The sequence below is a fragment of the Mycteria americana genome, chromosome 7, assembly GCF_035582795.1.
Source record: "Mycteria americana isolate JAX WOST 10 ecotype Jacksonville Zoo and Gardens chromosome 7, USCA_MyAme_1.0, whole genome shotgun sequence".
Lineage (NCBI taxonomy): Eukaryota > Metazoa > Chordata > Aves > Ciconiiformes > Ciconiidae > Mycteria > Mycteria americana.
Window position 1 is genome coordinate 41,845,506 of NC_134371.1, and position 15,643 is coordinate 41,861,148.

Below are 15,643 nucleotides of genomic sequence, written 5' to 3' on the forward strand. Positions count from 1 at the left end.
ATAAGGTTTTCTGGAGAGACTGTCCACAGAGAAGAAAGAAGGCACAAGCCTAGGCCACAACACGGGTCTAACGATTTTTCCCAATGCTAGTCAGTCAGAGCCCATAAGAGGGAGAGGTTCAGAGAGGGAACACCATAACTGCCTTGCAAAGAATTTCAGTGATTAATCAGAGACACAATCTACCACAAAACCAAAACAGAATCACAACCTATTACCACCAAGGTCTCTCCCAGGTGAGTTGCACAAGTCATCCCTAGTTGACAGCAGCTATCCACCCAAATCCTGTAAACCAAGCTACGTTTACAATACCTCTACAAAGCAAAATAATCCCTTGTAGATTATGTACTCATGCTGTACACACTCATGATCCATCGTATCCTCTGTGCTTCAGGAATAAGCCTGAGATTTACTTAACTACTGACAGACACTAAAAGCCATAACAAGGTTTATAGTTTCCGTGGTGTGGAGCAAGATTTTAGGGGTCACTGAAGGGTTTTTTGCTCCACAGCCAAGCCCTCTTCTTATTTTCCTTTGCAGGTTTCACTTTCTGCGGGCTTTAAGGACATATAGACAGAGAAGCAGTATAGAAGCAAGGGTACTTGTTCATTAAAGGCAGGACTCATTTTCTCCTCTTTACACCTAATTTCAAAGAGCTATGCAAGCAGTGGTGCATTTCACTCTTATGTGGTTTTAACTTCATTTAAGAATAAGAATATGTAATTTTTTAAAAGTTAATAAAGGTTCTTAACTGGCAGCCTCCTTTGCAGTTAATGACAACAGGTTTACAATGAAAATGATGCTCTCTGAGGAAAAAAGCTACAACAACATGAAACCTCTGGTCTCTAGTAGTCAAAACTCCTCAGTGCATTTGTCTGAACTACCAATCACTACTGATGTTCTGGTTTCAAACACAGCATTTTCTAGATACAGAGAAAAACGTGCTAAAGGTTCCTCAGAACCTGAGAAACTAGTTCAAGCTTAGTTCCAAAACAAGTATCCCAATCTACCTTATGAAAGGAAAAATGCAAATTGATTCCATACCTCAGTTTTCCAGTTCTAGGGCTGTTTTTTTACCTATGATTTTGAAAGAAGGGCAAAACTATACTCAGCTGAAAAAGTGTGCCAGCTAAGAATGACTAGTATGACTCAAAAAAAAACCCCAAAACCAGAGATATTTGTTTATTTTTGAGGTATGGAGACATTTCGTGACTAAAGATGACACTGAATTTCCTGTAAGCTGCTTGCTTACATCATGCATAACACTTTCTTGAAATTCACACTTCTTCTGCCTACAGACTCAGAGTAAAGGAGACTCATTTATGAAGCAAAAGTAGCTTTGCTAGTCAGAGAACTCCAGATAAAAATCAGCCACAGCACGAAAATAATAGCAGCAAAAACATAAGCTTCCCATACACACGTTTCTTCTCTTCCCTCCCTTTCTCCCACCTATGCCTTCTTTCAGATTTGCCCTGTTCTTCAGCAGCATTACTATTATCTACATGGGGATTGTTACCCCAGGTTAAAAATACCCCCAAGATGTATCAAAGCACAGCACCATTAATGCACACACCTGTAATAGCAAAACCATGCTTTGTACTTTTGTAAAACACATATCCTCTTACAAAGTAATCCATACAAGCAGAAGTGCAACTCTTGACAGTTGCACTGCATTGCAGCTCAAGAATCACGGTACCTGTCTGTCGGACCCATGCACACATAAGCCTGTATTACTGCCTGGTGCAATAGAAAATTGCCCTCCACTGCAGTGGCTTTGATGCAAACAATTTTCTTTTAAGGGTTCCACTGACATCTGCCCTCCAGACTACAGAACAAGTCACAGATGTAAGCTGCATTTAGCTGTATACAACCCCAGTTGTACATTGGGTGAAGGCCAAAAGTCCTGCGTTTCATTCCCGTAAAGTGTGCCCAGCCCATACAGGAATGTTTTCCATAGTACGTACCTGTCCATTGCGGTGGGCAGCGGCAATTGTACGTGTTCACACCGTCCACGCATATACCCCCATTTTGGCAGTTGTGATTTGGGCAGTCGTCAACATTGTGCCCACAGACGCTTCCTTCGAAACCTGGACAAAGCAGAAACACAGAACACTGAAATGGGCTTCCAGACTCTTTTGAAGAGAATTCACCCTTGACGCAGCTTCCCCGCTTTTTTTTCTTAAACACCTTCCCTGTTAACCTAATCCTGATGAACCTCAATGTAGCACGCTGACCAGAGACTTCGTTGAATGCCTTTGCTGATGGCGTGCAGGTCAGATTACACAGTTAGAACACTACTACCATGGGTAGATGGCCAAATATGTTTTCACCACCAAAAAGACAAGGGTATTTTTTCTTTAAGTGACTAATGAGCACTGTTGTTCAAAGCAAACAAAGTGAAGACCAAGAGATTTAGTTTATTATGAGGTAAACCTGTCACTGCCCACCAAGCAGCAGCTAGAGCACCACCCAGGACAAGTTCTTCCTATGGCAAAAAAGGACCTGGCCTTCACTTCACGCATACCTCAGCATAGTTCATATGCCTTGGCTACGTCAAAGAAAGATCTTCTACGCTTTGAAAACGAGCTTCCAAATTCCTGATTGGGCCCTCTTCTGTGTTAGACAAGTCAGTCCATCAACAAATCAGCCACCAGCCAAGCAATGCTTATACACTAAGCCCTGACTGAAAAGCAGAAGAAACCAGACACCCTTTCCCAATGAAAATCAAGGCTACTAATGAACATAGCCACACTGGCAAAATATCCTTGCTAGATCTCCCTCTCCTTTCAAATAAGGAGAACGGCGACATTAGGGAAGGGAGTTGTCAATAATCCATCTTCCTCTTGATTTCCCCTGCTGGTTTACTTCATGCTTCATTAAATAAACCTGCAACTTTTGCTGGATGAGAGCGCTATTTATCAAAGCACAAGTGGATGCATGGTAACGTGGATGAAGTAAATGATTCCAGAACACACGCATTAATTTAAAACATCAGCTCTGCCTCTTCACTGCTTTGGAATGTAATATTAACATGACACAGTCCTCTCATCCAAAATTATGCTTTAACCCCTCTACTTTTGATGCCCTGTTCCAGACACTTCCATAACGTCTGTGTCAAGTCACATAGACCCTGTAAGCAACATCTGGTCCAACGCAGATCGTGCTGTGTGGCAGATGAGACAGACTGTAAAGCTCTGAAGCAGCTTCTCCAGACTACCAATACTCTCAAGAGACTTGAGATGACTCGTATGCATTCCCACCTCAAACTTCTCCAATACTACAGGTAAGAGTCAGAAGCAAAGAGGAGTGCTGTTGCTGAGCTGCATCAAGTGCATTAGCATCCACCAGCAAGGAAGAACAGATTCAACATAAAAAAAAAAAAACAAAAAAACCCCTGCATTATTACCCTCTCCCTTCAAAGCCCTTCCCACCTTCACCCAAGATCCTGCAAATTTTCATGGCAGTAGGGAAGGTTAAAATAAAGAGGAAATATACCATGGTTAGTCTGAATCCTAATCATCACAGAAGTGCCTTGCTGGCAAAAGGTGCTGAGGAACAACTACCAAGGAATGCAATTAGTATCAGATCACTATATCTAAAACTGTATAAAGCTACCATGCATGACCAAAGGCTCAGCTGTAAAACACAGGGGCATCCTATCAGCTTGCTTTTCAGCTTGAGGAGAACCATCCCACTGACCACAGATTGCACTCATGCCAGCAATGTGATCAGCATCAAAATGCACCCAGAACCACAAACTCGAAAGGTTTAAGTTCCTGTCCTTTCAGCTCAAACAATATGAAGACCTACCCTACTTTCTAATAAACAAATTCCTGAGAGCAGGCATTTGTTTAAAAATATCTCGCTGTACTCCACACAAATTTAAAGCGGCCCAATGACTGAGTAATAATAAAGCATGGAAGTCACTCCAATACTAAAACCTCACCAAGCCATTGTACATTTTCACATTTTAACCAGCTACATTACCATCTAAGAGCTGGTCCTCAAGCATCTCATGTAAACGCAGACAACAATTAATCCCACACTAAAAGCTGCAGGATACCACTAGTGACAGTAGAACAGAAACAAAAAAAGAGCTTACAAAAAAAAATTGCGATATAGTAAAAGGTTCAAGAGAAATGACACACAGCCAAGTGTGCTCAAAAGACATCTCCAAGGGAAAGGGAATCAGGAAGGGTCGAAATGGTGAAGACAACACTATTTTGAGTGCACAGCTGAAAAAAACACAAGTTTCCTTTTTGGTAACCTCCCAACTCCCAAATTCCCTTTAAATTTGTCTTACTCTGAAGAACAACTTTGGCTTAGTTTCAGAACATCTAAAAGCTGTAAAAGGCATGATTTTTGTGTCCTCTTCAAGTCAAACTTACACCACAATATTACGATCTGCTTAATTTGTAAATAAAACTGTCCTAGTGAAGTTTAGCTTTCATTCATAAAACCAGTCCTTTAGAGCCATGGTTGTTTGGGCCAACACACCTACATTTGAGCACGGCAAGCACGAAGTTGCTCTGAGACACATAAGCTTTTCCTAAGCTGGGTCCCAGGATCTGATTTTGCAGTTACATAACCTGACTCTTTTCCAGAAAGCCAAAGAGTTCACTGTTTTGATGTATTTGGACACCTGACACTGTTTCCTGTTCCCCCCTGTGCTGGGACTCACATGTTGTCCTTTGCTCTCTCCCTCCAAGAGAACAGTTTGCAATACACATCCTGACTTTTGCTCCGTATCTCTAAGCACGGCAAACTAAGGAATGAGAACCTCAAGGGGAAAAGTGTTCCCACTGCTATCAGCATGTCGTTCCTCCTCTAGTTCGCAGAGGGATACAAGTAGATAACTTTACTCCTATGTCATCTGAAATCTCCAGCCCATTCCAGAGCGCTTTATCCAGTTCCCTCCAAATCTTAATCTTTAGCCTTATTTCGACCTATAAATGACACCTCAGACTTTCTGCAGGACCAATTATGTATAGAGGCAGGAACTTGTACCTGAATTAAAATGTCAACTCATTGCCAGATTTAGGGCCTGCTGGCAAGAAATTATGGATCTCGACACAGAGTGCTAAAACTGACCTGCATCATTTTAACACAAAAGTAAGTTTCTGCACACCAGGTGCCCAACAGCAGTTGCCCGCATGCAAGCCTGACAGTTCAGCTTCTTGAAATAAACGTGAGATGGGCCACTCCACCTAAGAGAGCCCGCTCACCCGGAGGCGAGAGGCATGCACGCTGTCTGGTACCCCAGACTGGTACCCAGCACGCAGAACCTCACACCCCACAGGAAGCAGCTCATCTCTAAAGCCCAGCAAGCAGGGTCCTCCCCACCACGGCAAATTCAGTATGTCGGCTAGACCCCGTTCATGATGCTTACTGCGCAGGGCAGCGTGACAGTCCGCTACGAACCGGCATGAGGTTACTTCCTCTTCCCAGGAAGTGTTCCAGCTCTCATAAACAGCCTGCTCCAGCCTGACAGATCGTTTCCTGAACAAGCCCTTGGAATTCCCTAGGGTCCTTATCTTAGTTAATGGGTAATTATTTTGATGGATAACAATGAATAATCACTTTCCCAGCTAAGAACTTCCTCTATTGACTTGTTTAACATTCCATTAAAGGTTAGTTGCCAAATGAACTCCTTTTTTGTCAAATATTTATAACTACGGGCTCATTCTTATATTTAAAGGAGTTGCTAATGCTTCAGGTTAAGTCTCTTTCACAGAAGTATTTTTTTTTTACTACGACTATCTGTTATGATTGACCTAACGTGCTCACTTGTCTACAATCTTATCTAAATCAAAGCCCAGAGGAAAAATGATTACACTAGACGGAGAGCAAATAAGTTACCTTTCATACAGATGTAATACTGACAGTATATATAACTCTTCACTTACACTTGCCACCAAATGCTGACCTCTTCTAACACACAACTTCATGAATTACCTAACGCAAGATTTGTTTGTGTAAATGCACAAGTGAAATGGGAACTTGAGAATTTAAAATAGCAGCTTGACTACACTGTAGATAAACAGTACTTGCACTACTGTAGACAAAGCTGCTGTGATGTGTAACTCCAGGTTGTAGGCTTTTTCCATATTTTCAAGCTCTCATTTCTCTTGTATCTATATTCACAAAAAATGAAATTCACTCAAAAGCAAAGAAGAAAACATCTACAGGAAACAAGAACTTATTTCGGGGCCAGTCCAGGAGTAACCTAATTATGCTTAAATTGCTGCTTGGGCACAATCAGTTTCTTCAAAGCAAAACTTCTTCAAAGTTTCACGGGTCACAAGATGCAAAATCATATCAAAAACCATTCCAGCAGTTCAAGATGTAACTGCCTCCTGCCTCTACGACCATAATGCTAAGCTATGGTAACATCTTAAGGCAGTCCAGAAGGAAGGGCTAGAGCAATTCCATTTATAGTCACAGTATCATCGGCATTGCTCCAATTCAAAGAAGGAGTCTAAAGAGGAATTTCTAGTCCATACTCTTGGCACTCTCTTCCAGATGAGCAGGCCTTGTTCACATCTTCCCTGGCCGTGACAGACCACAATTTCTCTTCTCTCTCTGTTGACCTTTCCTTCCCAGACAAAACCTTTTCCAACACTTCAGAAATGTCATGCTGCATGCTTGACTGTAAGGGAGAAGAAATGGCTGGGTGCCTTGCCTTTATTAAAGAGTTTAATGCAAGCATTTTGGCTTCTCCAACCTCTCTCTTTTTTTGTTGTTTTTCAAATGACTAGTTTTAAAAATCAAGCTAGCAAAACAACATGGCCAACTTAAACAAATACAGGAAATACAGAAGTGAAGGCTCTCAAAGCCGCATTAACTCACCCCCACTATACACATTGTGTAACAAGTCCAAAAAAGCAGCTAATAATCCAAAATGTGTGAGAGCAGTGTGGGTGTGTAACTGTTACTATAGTAATCTCATTTTCATTTCCTGACCATAGTTTAGCCAGCCCACACGCTTGTCTAAGGGAAAATGTGCTCCTACCCAGTCTTGTGCCCCTGTAAGAGTCACAAAAGCAAACTGTCTTATCAGCTTTACAGGATCAAGTCCTTCAGACTTCATCTTCCTCTCCTCCTCCCCCCACCACACTGCCTCTGCATGAGATCTTAAACTCCTTAAACTGGCTAAACAGATCTGACTAAGAAAATTCTGAATTTCAGATCAAGCTTGTTAATCCAGAGCTACTTCGTTTACAATTTCATTTTAAAAAGATGCATAGCAGAAAAGCAATAAATTCCCCGAGAGCAACTGTTAGTTAAGATACAGCATTTTTAAAGACCCTGTACGTACTAGCACTGTTTCTTCAAGCATAGTTAGAAACGGTTGTTTTCACACAAAAATAAAGATGATACATCCTTCTATTTTAAGATCAACTTTCCTAAATCCTTCAGAGTCACATGCTTGCCCAGACAACCCAGAAAGTTGTTGTGCAGGCACTAGCTAAGGCTGGCAATGTACATTTGAAGTGTTGGTTCAAATGACCTTAAGACAAAGGTCTCCAAAAGAGAGTATTCTTCATGAGTTAAGTTCTAAATGCTCTTTCCACACATACCTATGACTCCAGATGATCCTCATGAGAACGCAGTCACTCTACATTCATCCTAAACAGTCCATGGCAGCTACATCTTTCACATAAATAACAACAGAGAAATGCTTAAGGGAAGAGAGTTTACTTTTCTAGATTACCACACACCAAGTGTTCATGTGCCAAAATGCAATACACTTAAGTAGGAAGTCTAGTCAAAAGCATTTCTAAACAATCAGTTTCCCATGGACTGAATTACTCAGTAAAAAGCATCAGCCTAAAAAAAAACCCTGATACGCAAAGACGACTCGTACTACCCTGCGGTCAGTATGACAAGTGGATGGGGAGGAGCAGGACAGGATGAGACCACCAGGGTCCCAACCAGGTGACATATGGTCATTTGTAGAGACTGGTGCCTTGGTGACTGGAGCCCAGCTTGACACACAAAACTAATAGAGCTCATGATCCTGGGTAAGCATGTCACACCTGCTGTGGATGAACTCGGGGCAGCTAACAGCATCAGAAAACAAGCAAGCATAATTCATCTGGAGTATTACAGGACAAAAAGGGTGTGGTGAGTTGGAAATGGTATCTCATAAGATTTGGAGGAACTGGAGGAGAAAGAGGAAGGGAATAGAAACTAATATGTTTTAAGAGTAAAGATTGAGAAAGAAAAAGACAAATGTTGATCTTCATTCAAGCACTGAAGTTAACCATGGCCTTCACCAACACAAAATCATGTACTTGTAGGGGTTTATGTTCATGGAATTTGGCATTCCAAATGGGCATCAGGAGATACCACCCTAATCTCCTGGAACCTACCTTGTAGTTCTTACCTATTTGATTCTCTACCTCTGATTGGGTTCCAAAGAGATCTGTAATTTCTAGCCTTCTTCCCTTTTCTTCCCTTCCACATTATGAAATCCTGACACTCGGGAATTAACATCCTAGCAGAGCTTCCTGCCTTGCTGAGATTTCTCCCGTCAACCTTACATTACACTAGTATCACACAGAAACTCCAAGAGAAGTTTTCAGAAGAACACAGACAGGAACGCAGTGACCAGACTACAAAACCAAGCACTTCGAAGAAGCATCATTTACCTGGCAGACAGTTGCACTCAAAGGTGAAGTCACTTGTTTGATGACAAGTTCCTCCATTCATACAGGGTGATGGGGAACACGGCACGTATACACTTTCACAGCGATGTCCTGTATAGCCTGGCTTGCACTGGCATCGGTATGACCCAGGCAAATTGACACAGGTCCCACCATGTTGACAAAGGCCTGGTGTGGCACATTCATTCACATCGATCTCACACTTCTGGCCTGTGTAGCCAGAGAGACAGATGCAGGAGAACTTATTTCCAGACACAGTACATGTACTTCCATTGGCACAAGGTTGAGATGTACAGGCATCAATCCACTGGCAATCCTTTCCTGTAGGATCAAGACAGAGCACTCCATTAATAAGAAGTTATTTCTGTGGAAAATAGTATTGCCTTCATGCTACCTCAAAATGATTGGTGTACTAAATCTTAAAATTATTACAGGAAAAATGATGTCTGCATTTTACAGTATTATATTTGAAATGAAAATCAATTTGCTGGTTACAGTACAAAGTCATTTTATTTACAGGGTAGCAGCAAGATATAGAATGTTGTGATTTATAAAAATAACCCATGACCTGAAATCATACTACACACCGACAGTCACTCTTCTTCTATGTCCCCTTCAAAAATGAAAGGGGTGAGTTTCCACGCTTCCCCGCAGGCACCCAATTATAGTTTTCCCATAGAAAGATTTTGCTGGCCAAATTTACTTCATTTTTTTAGAACATAGAGTCTGAACTCAAAGCCCAACAGCCACTCCAGAGTAGCTTCTGCAGTCAGTTTTCCCATGTAGACAACCCCCCAAGATCTAAATGTCTTTCTGCTTACGTGTAAAGGGTAGGGAGTTTGATTCCCTACCCCCCCCTTTACTTTTTTTGGTCATGAAGTCATTTAGACTTCTTCTCATTTCCTGTGCTGGAGCTAGTAAATTTGACATTCCAGGATGAAGAAATTCACAAAGGAAGGAGTCTGGAGGTACAAATGCAGAACCCCACCTGTGTAACCTGGAGGACAGACACACTCGTACGTTTCCTGGCTGCGGGGATGACAAGTTCCTCCATTCAGGCAGGGCTGGGACACGTAGCAGAGGTGCGATTCAGAGTATTGACAATCCTCTCCCGTGAACCCTGGAGCACATTTGCAGGTAGCCTTTCCTATCAGAGACGTAGTTTCACAAGTTCCCCCGTTCTTACAGGTATTGCTTTCGCAGGGGTTTCTGTACTGACAGTAGTCTCCAAGAAAGCCTTCTCGACACCTGCAACAGAGAAAGAAATCACTTGCGGCACATTCACCTGAAGCCTTGCTGTCCTGGGAAGATACCAGAAATGAAGTCCCATGGCCACTGAAAGTCTTGGAATTTGCCATAATTAATGGTGACACTAACAGACCTAAATGCTAACGTCATAGATGTAACAGGGCCTTCCTCTGGGATTGTCCCAAATGAGACCACTGAAAACTTAAGTTCAAATTGTGAAACCGCTCATTACAAAATACATAAATAAATACCGCATACAATCAGAGTTACAGCAAATGCAGGAACTTCTTCCTGCACTTCCCTTCAAAACTTCAGTAAAAGCATAAGTGTTAGAGAACTGCCGAGCAACAATTAATTCCTTGCACCTACTCCCATTCTAATAAGCATCCCTTTTTAGATGAAAATCAAGCAGTTTCAGTAAGAGGTGTTAACACCAGGTATTATCCGTCTTCCAAAATATTTATAAACCTTGTACAAATACGGTGCCTGAAGATCTGTAGCAGATCTTTCTCCACAACGCTCCCGTGAGACAGGAATATACTGTCATCCTCGTGTTGATAAGGGCATCTGGGACTGTAACATGCTGAAGCCTGCACTCAGCTAGCAGGGCAAGCCCTGAAGTCAGGTCTCCCACGCCCCTGGCTAGCACCCGAACGACAAGGTCACTGCTCCTCTGTCTCCCACAGAAAAATGAGTACACACACACTATCTATAACTAGGGTAATATTTTATACAAAGATCTGCAATTGCAGAATAATTGCAGTTATTTCTCTCTACCCTAAACTTATGTCAATATAGTCTGACTACGCTTGTCAGTTGTAATCCATCTTTCAACTGGCCTTTGTACTACGAATTTTCCATTTAACTTCCAGCCATACAGGACCCAGACAAGCAAGCCTGCAAACCCCACCTTTGTGTCACTCATGGTTCCATTTGCTTCTTTCAGGTAGCAGAAAGCTGCAAGATTATATGCTGGATAAAAATAACACCTAACATTCAAAACAGGACTGTCCACTTGCAGTTTTTTCTATAGTGCACAGCTGCATGCTTTAACTGGTAAGTAACCCAAGATACACACAGCCTGAGAGGACATGTATTTCACAGCAAAAAATTCAGAGGTGAACATTAGATGCGCTTTGTTCCAGATAGGTGCAATTATTAAATCAATGAGTTACTCAAATACAAAGGGAGGAAATTCCAACTGCAAGAAATACACAGTCTCTAGCTAGCCCCACGACAAGAATGTAACAGTAAAGAGACTGCCTTTTCCTTATGCATGTAAAAGTGTATGGTGGATTGAAAAAAAAAAAAACCCAAAAAAATCAAACAAAAAAACCCCACCACAACCAAAACTCACCACCTAACTGAATAGGCCTTAAAATTTAGTTTAAAAATCAAAGAACAGTTATGACGCTGTGTTTTTAACAGGAATACCACAGGGATCTGCCTTTGTTCCTATGCTATTCAACACTTCTATCAATGAATAACGACGGAAAACATCAATGCTGGTCAAACGCGCAGGTAAGAGAGAAGACATGTTCTTGATAGAGAGTAGTACCACAAACTGCTTAACACAACGTGCACTTTAAGCATAGTCATACATCTAGAAACAAAACATATAAAGCATCCTCCCCAAAACAGGAGGCTGATCTGGGAAAGATGGACTTGCTCTGGGGGTTCCTAACAGTCAGCCGAACGTGAATTCCTAGCGTGACAGTTTGGCCAGGAATACTTTAGTTGTACAAACAGCAAATATCAAGTAGGAGTAAATGAGATTATGCTACACCTGATACTTGCATGGCACAACCACTACCGGACCCTTACATCAGTTCTGGTGTCTGCTCTTTAAGAAGGAAGGACTGAAATGAATTCAAAGAAGCCAACAGTAATGATTAATAGAAAACTCTTAACACAATGAAAAGCTCCGGTGGCTCAGTCTATTTATCAAAGGGAAAAGAGAAGGAGACAGTTAATCAAAAGCTCCAAGTACCCACAAAGAAACTCGGATTTAACAGTAATTCCCAATCTAGAAGGTACAGGGATAACAGGACCGAGCAGTTAAAAGTTCAAGCCAGATAAATTCAAATTAGAAACAGGGTAATATCTTTATCTTCAGACACAGACTTATACACAGTCTCTCGGCAGTGGAGAGAAACAACTGGAACAACGCATTTAAGGTTGCAGTGGAATTTCTCCATCACTCGTGCTTGTTTAAAAGAACACCAGGACTGGCTGTTTCAGAGAGAGTATGCACGCTAGTTCAAACACAGCTATTCAGAGAGGTTATTATCCGAGTTATGCAAGGGGTCATTACTAGATGACCACAACTGTTTTTTCTCATGTTGAAATTTATTAACTAGCTTTAGCCATATGTCTAAAGCAGGAAAGTCATATAATAGATGTGCATAATCGTAATTTACCATTCCACACACCCAAATTAGGCTCCTTTCACCATACCTTAATACTTTCAACTTCGTACCCAAGAACAGACATGAAAGAAGGGTTTTTGCAGGGCAAGGCAGGATTAATAAAGTTGCAGAAAGCAAATCCGAGACAATAACATTTGCAGAATACCCTCTGCCTCTTGTGCCATCCTCGGTATAACAGCTGAAGGCTGTCAGTCAGCGTGAGCTGCTGCCACATCACACGAGAGGCAACCTTCGGGTATTCTGGGCCTAAACCACGGCAGTCCTATAGGCTTCCTTTAGCATCCCAAATCCTTCCTCGATACGCGTTAGAAATCGGTCCAACGCCAGCGGGCTACAGCACGGCTTTGTAGGAGCTCGATCACGTAGAAATCTGGCACCCAGCAAAGGCAGCTGTGCCAGAAGCTGGAGGACTGCTCAGCTCCCACGGCATTCAAGCCTGCACACGGTGCACCGGCTAGCTCTGCTCAGAGACCGTCTGGATAACTACAATTAAATCATGTTTCTGGACATCTATATGCATCTGATTAATGTGTAAAGTCAAACTGAACTTCAGTCCCACAAGGCTTACAAGATTTTGTTGTAAGGATTTCTTCTGGTTTCACCACCACCAGCGGTGGGGGGTTCGGCAGCTCAGCCGTCTGCAGTGCCAGCGCTACACCAAGCTCCTCGGACTAACAGCGGACGACACATGCACTTGTAGTTCTCTTTATCATGAAAGAAAGAGCAAAGAACAAACCAGAACTTCACAGAACCCTACCTAGGGCACCCCATCAGGCAAACAAGAGGCCCTCCAACACCACCCACCACTCCAACAAATACAAAACAAACCAAAACACACCTAAAAGATAAGTCCTAGAGTGCTTTTTCATTGCAAGGCTGTAAAACAAACTCGAAAGTCTAGAAGAACATCTCATGTTTTGTCCACAAGCAAATAAACCACCGAAGTACACCTTCTCTCCCACCCCCCCAACACCCAGGGGTACTGGAAGGTGCATTTAACTGGTGCCCCTGGGTAACAGGGAGGAGGGAGCCTAAACACTGATTAAGAGTATTGCCGGTATGATTTAAAAGGAAAGCTGAGACCTGTGCTCTGAGACGACACTCACAACCATCACCCACAAGCGGCCCAGCGTTTTGTACACAAATGTTCTGGTACAAAGTTGAAGACCGCTCCAAGACGGGGCTTGTTCCGGTATCTTCTGAGGCTAATCAGAAAAACATGAGGGAGCACTCCAGCAGGGAACAGTGAAAGCTCTTTTAACTTTAGCTCTTTACATTTGGAAGGACAAAGCCTTACAGAATATGCCAGAGGGAACGTGCCTGCCTGTGGAAAGATGGAAGGTCAGGTATACACGGCCCTTGTACCCACCATTTTGTTCTCCTCCTGGAGAAGTGCTTGGTCACACAGTTATGCAATTTTCCCCTCCAGCAATTCAGTGCAATCGGTTTTGAATGTTAAAGAACAAAAAACCTACAGTCCAGATTTTCAACCATGTCTCCTGTCATCAACATTTCTACACACAAATACTAGTAATTTAGTTCTAAATGTTGGTGTAGACACAACTGCAAATATTTGCCCCTGCTTCATGTTGGGCACCGCATTGTTTCTCTAAAAATAGAGGCAAACACTGAAAAAGCGGGGTCTAAGTCCAGACTTCTTTAAAGGATATGATTATCCTCAACAGCAACTCCAGCTTCCCACCACCCCTGCTCTGCTCTCATCCCAACCTACTCTTTCAAGTTCTCTTTAGGAGAACAAACAAACAAACAAAAAAAAGCAGCGCCACTTGTCTACAGAGCAGCTTAAAATTGTAGCAGCTTGTGACAGCTCCAACTGACATGCTCAGAACAGGAAACCAAATCTTTTCCAAATAAAAGCTACTGTTTCTCCTCAATTTTCCATCTAACACTCAGAAACAGAAAGATGAAGTTTGTTCTGGCACTTTCTGGAAGCACGTAAGGTCTCTTAACCTACTTCAACAGGAATTTAATCTTTTAAGAACAAATTTCACATACAACCTAATTCAAATCATGATTTCTGAAAGCTAGAGAGTTTGAAATGGGAAAATGTCCTGTGGGCTGCATCAGCTATGCAGCTGCTTCTAATTAAAGCTTCTCCTTTACTCTCTCTGGGCTGCTTTCCAGCACAAATACTTTAGTCAGAGCTCAGCCCATTTTTTTTTTTTTCCCTCCCCCTTTTCAGCTCCAGCCTGCATTTGCCTTAGCTCAGGCTCTCATGGAGCTAAACAAGAGACATAAAAACAAAATGAAGGTATTTATCCAAATCTGAAGTATCCACAAACCCACAGAGCTGCATTCACTCTAACAACCTAACGCTACAAAGTGAAAGTAAAAGACTCACAAAAGCTGCATTTTTGGCTCTTCTGCCACAAAACTACATTGAAGTTACCTCCTAATACTTAGACTCTCTTGCTTTCAAAAGACTGCTGGAAAATACGTCTGGCCTATTGGAAAAAACCTCCTCATCTGCCATACCATATTTGCTTGGGCACATTTGTAGGACAGTCTCTTCAAATGCACCTTATAGACTTGTTTTAACCAGTCTTCCAGATGTTTGATTTTCATGGGAGTTTCCTATTCAGGCCCAGTGATATCATCTGGAGATGCACAGAAGGAAGCAGATGGTTTTAATTTAAAACGTGAAGGGAAGAATTTCCTCGTAGGCTTGCTTCTCCCCCCTTTAACCCAACACTCCCTTCACTTTGATTGGAAGATGCTTTAACATAAGAAGGGGGAAAAAAAAAACCAAAACCCAGCACAGTCTGATGACTAACATGAGAAGGGTCTCAGCTATTTTGCTACAGATTTTAACCAGACTTCCCTCTAGCTCCCGGGTTCTGACTCCCACACCTACACCTCCTCTCAGGAGGGAGAACAGGATTCTCTGGTTAGCTTTACAAACGCTCCTTCCCATGTCTCAAGGCTCCCATTTATGCGTCATACTTTGAAAGCAAACTATGGGATGGGACAGCCTCTCTGTTCTGCGTTTAAAGCAGTACACAGCTATTGTTTCTAGTCTACAGAAAGCGCTTACTACAGCGTGCCACTCCGCAGTATACCAAGGAGTAACAGCAACCAGAGTCTGATCGGGCAAGGTTTAGTTCAGCTTTTTCTGATCATCAGAGGTCTGAACAGCTTTTGGTCTGCACAGGTAAATCACAATAGAAAATTTTGACCGAGTGACTCAAATCACCACTCTGTTCCCAGATTTGAAGCTGAAAGTGTGTGTACTCTCCCCTTTTTCCTCTGTCCTGGTCTCTAGGGTCTCCTTTAACTTCT

At 42.3% G+C, this 15,643-nt stretch overlaps 1 protein-coding gene across 1 annotated transcript in view; it reads right to left on the reverse strand.

Annotated features, from left to right (window-relative positions):
- The window catches only part of NOTCH2 (notch receptor 2), an 88,655-nt gene that overhangs the window by 58,580 nt on the left and 14,432 nt on the right, over positions 1 to 15,643 (reverse strand). The window contains exons 3-5 of the mRNA XM_075508087.1: positions 9,655 to 9,914; positions 8,652 to 8,987; positions 1,962 to 2,084 (exon numbers count right to left, since the gene is read on the reverse strand). Coding sequence (XP_075364202.1) covers positions 1,962 to 2,084; positions 8,652 to 8,987; positions 9,655 to 9,914 — 719 coding nt within the window. The remainder of the gene's footprint in view (positions 1 to 1,961; positions 2,085 to 8,651; positions 8,988 to 9,654; positions 9,915 to 15,643) is intronic.